At 43.4% G+C, this 4895-nt stretch overlaps 1 protein-coding gene across 1 annotated transcript in view; it reads right to left on the bottom strand.

The window, feature by feature from the left end:
• CLSTN3 (calsyntenin 3) overlaps positions 1-4895 on the bottom strand; it is a 66764-nt gene that overhangs the window by 12619 nt on the left and 49250 nt on the right. The window contains exons 16-17 of the mRNA XM_018553215.1: positions 3725-3889; positions 1931-2076 (exon numbers count right to left, since the gene is read on the bottom strand). Of these exons, the coding sequence (XP_018408717.1) occupies positions 1931-2076; positions 3725-3889 (311 nt within the window). The remainder of the gene's footprint in view (positions 1-1930; positions 2077-3724; positions 3890-4895) is intronic.

Here is a 4895-nt window from a genome sequence, read left to right as displayed (position 1 = left end):
GAGGTGTTTGGTCAGTGCCCTTCACTGACATAGTGAGGTGTTTGGTCAGTGCCCTTCACTGACATAGTGAGGTGTTTGGTCAGTGCCCTTCACTGACATAGTGAGGTGTTTGGTCAGTGCCCTTCACTGACATAGTGAGGTGTTTGGTCAGTGCCCTTCACTGACATAGTGAGGTGTTTGGTCAGTGCCCTTCACTGACATAGTGAGGTGTTTGGTCAGTGCCCTTCACTGACATAGTGAGGTGTTTGGTCAGTGCCCTTCACTGACATAGTGAGAGGTTTGGTCAGTGCCCTTCACTGACATAGTGAGAGGTTTGGTCAGTGCTTTTCTCTGACATAGTCAGATGTTTGGTCAGTGCCCTTCTCTAACATAGTGGAGGTGTTTGGTCAGTGCCCTTCTATGACATTGTGAGGTGTTTCATCAATGTCCTTCACTGACATAGTAAGATGTTGGGTCAGTGCTCTTTTTTGACATAGTGAGATGTTTGGTCAGTGCTTTTCTCTGACATAGTATGGTGTTCGGTCAGTGCCGATCTTTGACATTGTGAGGTGTTCATTCAATGCTCGTCTCTGATATAGTGAGGTGTTCATTCAGTGCTCGTCTCTGATATAGTGAGGTATTCATTCAGTGCTCGTCTCTGATATAGTGAGATATTCATTCAGTGATCGTCTCTGATATAGTGAGATGTTCATTCAGTGCTCGTCTCTGACATAGTGAGGTGTTCATTCAGTGCTCGTCTCTGATATAGTGAGGTGTTCATTCAGTGCTCATCTCTGACAGTGAGGTATTCATTCAATGCTCGTCTCTGATATAGTGAGGTTTTCATTCAGTGCTCGTCTCTGATATAGTGAGGTGTTCATTCAGTACTCGTCTCTGACATAGTGAGGTGTTCATTCAGTGCTCGTCTCTGATATAGTGAGGTGTTCATTCAGTACTCGTCTCTGATATAGTGAGGTGTTCATTCAGTGCTCGTCTCTGACATAGTGAGGTGTTCATTTAGTGCTCGTCTCTGACATAGTGAGGTGTTCATTCAGTGCTCGTCTCTGACATAGTGAGGTGTTCTCCCAGAACACTTTTCTTTGTCTATATACATTTTTGTGTAAGTCTTTTGTCGATTGCGACTCAAAATATTGCTTACTCTTTTAATCTGCACTGTACTTCAGCAGAGGTGTCTATTTCCATTGTCCTTGGACATGATACAAAGGGGGGCACAACGCATCTTTTAGGGCAACAAGAATAAATCAATGGTCTTAGTAAAGACTGCAAATTGAATGACAATCAAGAAGATGAAAGTCATTTTTGGGTCACACATCCCTTGTCTCATTTATAACTAGCTGTTAATTGATGAGAATCCTACTGAATGATACAAGTGAGCTGTGTTCATCTCTCCTGACCTTCGCTTCATGCCGCAGGCAGTGTATAGAGGTCAGGTCAATAGGCGATCAATGTCACATTATTACTGTTAAAGGAACAGAAAGCCAAAACCAAATCAATAGATATGTATGTAAAGGTTTCCATATCTGCAAGTACGTTGCCATGACATGGAGCCCATCATGCAATGTAAGCCGCCATTTTGGGCTAAAAAGGGACTGAAAACAACAGCTGGCATTTCACTAAGTTGCTGGACAGGAAGTCATCATTCGTGTTTTGGAAAATCCTCCCTACCCCTAGTATTATACCTTAATTATATAAAAGTTTCAGTTTGGATACATTCTGGAAATTGACTATTTTTTTTTTTTTAACTCTTCCACCTAATTTTTTTAATTTATATTTGTTGTGCCTTCAATAGGTCCCTTTAATTTATATTTGTCAGCGGCGTTGATCCAGAAGAAGATCAAACAAAGCATGCAGCGGATGCCCATTTAGTCCCGTGGAGAGAACTAAGATCCTGATACAATATCAGCTGAGATGAGGAAAGTGGTGCCCTTACCTCGGTATACAGCTGGTTACTTATGTATCTCCCGTTCATCTCGCTGCAGGAGACATGAAATTTGCGTGCGTACAACTCTGCCCGGGCCGCAGTGCGGTAGCTCACACTGCGCAGAATGTCCTCATAGACGGCCACGTTTTGCACACCTGTACAGAGATCAGAACAAGAAAACACCTATAAGGAGGACAGATCAACAACATAATACATATGGATAACCGCATAGGAGCAAATGACGAAGCACGACGCTTGTCCTCTGCTGCGGAGAACTCATTTACAAAACACAGGAATACATGAATATTGACGCTGTGCCAAATTTGATCCCGCGCTTGATGTCTACACTTGTCCTCCTGGACATTTGGAGTGGCAGGATGTTGCGAGTTAGTTCACCTTTTAATTTTTTGTATATACAGTAAGTGAACTAACCCTTTAAATTTCTCCAAAAGTGAGGAATACTCCCTCATTTGTCACTTGAACAGGTGTCCCTACTGGAAGATTTCCCCTCTATTTGTGTTCTTGTGACAACTCAAAATTTTGGTAAATTTTGGATTTTCCCATCACTACCATCCCAGTGACAATGGTCACCAGAACAAACAGAGAGGGAGAATCTCACCTACATACAGAGCAAAGGAAACCCTACGAAGAAGAATGTAATGTCACTCCGACTGAGGAGAGTCCAAACAAAATATTTATTACATAATATAATAAGAGCCAACACGTTTGGGGGCCTTCACATGTACCCCCTTCATGAGGGCTAAAATAGTACAAAATGTTTTACATTATCAAAATAGCGACATATTTTTTCATGTGAAGGCTCCCGACATGTGTCAGCTCTCATTATATGAGGAAATTAATATTTAGTTTGGACTCTCATCAATCAGGGAGGAGTTCCATTTTTTTTTTAATGTGGTTTTTGGCCTAAGACCCTCCTTTGGCTCTCTCGTGTATTTGGAGCTGCCTAACCAGGAAGAGTACAGTGTAGTACCCAAAAGAGATAATCGGAAATCGGAAATCGGAACTAGAAAGAAATTCTATATATATTGTTTGGATCCAGCAACTCCTTCCTGACCTCATCCAAAACTTAACAAAAGAAGTTTGGGTTTAGATAAACTTTAAGAGTTGGGTCACCTACAAACAAGGCCCCAAAGGAAACAGCTCTCTAAAGCTGGCCATACACTTGGCGTTTTTTCTCATTCATCTCCATGGGCCAAATGAGAGTGGATGCTCGATTTCCCCATCTACACTAAACAGCATGGATGGAAAATGTCCCCTGCTGAGCAATTGTATTCTGACAGCCTGTGCCCACAGCTGTCAAAAAAACCTGAACAGTGGTTGCAGCTAACTGGCACCTTTAACATTTGATTGTCAACTTTTGTTGAATGGAGTGGTGCCAGCAGGGCCACACACAGCTCAGCTCGGCCAAAAATTCAAGAAGTGTATAGTCAGTATAGTGCCAGTGTAGTGGCAGCTCTGGAGATACTTGCCCAGAAGGTTCTCGGGTCCAGAAGAAGAAGATGGAACAGAATGTAGCCCCCCACCCTCCCGGGTCCTCATAGCTGTCAAGTGGACTGTTGTGTTTCTAGTTACAGTTCGTAGCCACATGTAGGCTCATTAACAGCTAAAGGATGAAACCAGAGATCAAAGCCACAATGTGACAATTAATCACTAGCCCATCATGAATGAAGATGTAAGCTCCATTGTACACAGAATTCCTCATGATTCTGCCTTGAGCAAAGTAGCATGGAAGTAAAGACAATCTAGGAGGAACAGGGACCTCTAAGAGATATACTTCATCACCTGTGATACGAAGGCTCCGGGAGTTGTTCTCGGTCTCAAGGCCACGTTGCCACGCGGAGGAGACATCCAGAGATAAGCCCTCATACTCTTGGTTCAGGTCCTCTCCCACTATGCCAATCTCGCACCTCTCGAGAGAGCACTCTATTCCATCCGGAGACTGTATATCTAATGGAGACAGGAAGTAATGTCAGATCCGGTAATTTAATAAAACAGTATAATATGCAATAGGATGACATGGACTGTAAATGTGAGATTTGTTTAGGTCTGAATGTAGAGATGATTAGGTGAACAGTTATCAGAAGAGATCAACTAAATCATTCCACAGCACATCAACTTGGCAGAGTCGTAAACCATCAAGAGCTCTTTAAGTCTTTGTGATTTTCATTTCAATTCAATTAATGTAGTATAATGAGTATATCTATATGTGTGGGGCCACCATGAATGCTGTGAAGAGCTTGCGCATCCTCCGATCCAGCCATTAAAGTGTATGTATGGCCAAAGCTTTTTTGCTTTGAATAGAGCAGGGATGGGTTAAAAATTCTCTCAGTATGGCCGAGCGGTGAGAAGAGAGAGAGCTGCCGGCTGTCAGATCCTGGCCAAGTGGCTCTCTCCTCACCGCTCGGCCATGCTGCTGTGACAGCAGCTCCCTCCTCCATCCTCCCTCCCCCACCGCCTGCTGCAGCGCTTCACTTCTCCTCGGATCCCCGCTGCCTCTGCCCATACAGATGAGAGAGAACAGCGGGGATCCAGAAGAGAAGCTGCAGGTTGTACCGCCCCTCTTCTCAGTGCTGTGCTGCGCTCCCTCCTCTGTACCTGCGCCTCAGTCGCCTCGCCCATGCTACGGCCCTGTTTACAAAGCAAGAATTCCCCTCTTAGACAGTTGTCACCAAAACAGAAGTCCTTATTGGAAGATATCACTTCACCACATGTTCTGGGGACAGTTGTAACATTTTGCATTTCCCATCACTTCCTGTCTTACTGACAATGGGCTCCAGGACACATAGGAGTGGTGAATCTAATCAGCGAGAACACAAGTGGCAATAAAACCTGACAGGGATTCTAACCCTTACCCTCTGTATCCAATGTTTAAAAGAAATGGATCAGAAGAAGGAAAGATAAATAAATAAAATAAATGTATGTGTATGTATGTGTGAAAAAAAATAATATATAT

This window comes from Nanorana parkeri, unplaced genomic scaffold (genome assembly GCF_000935625.1).
Source record: "Nanorana parkeri isolate BGI_ZX_2015 unplaced genomic scaffold, ASM93562v1 scaffold113, whole genome shotgun sequence".
Taxonomy (NCBI): Eukaryota; Metazoa; Chordata; class Amphibia; order Anura; family Dicroglossidae; genus Nanorana; species Nanorana parkeri.
The sequence above is the reverse complement of the archived record's forward strand: the minus strand, read 5'-3'. Positions and strand labels throughout refer to the sequence as shown.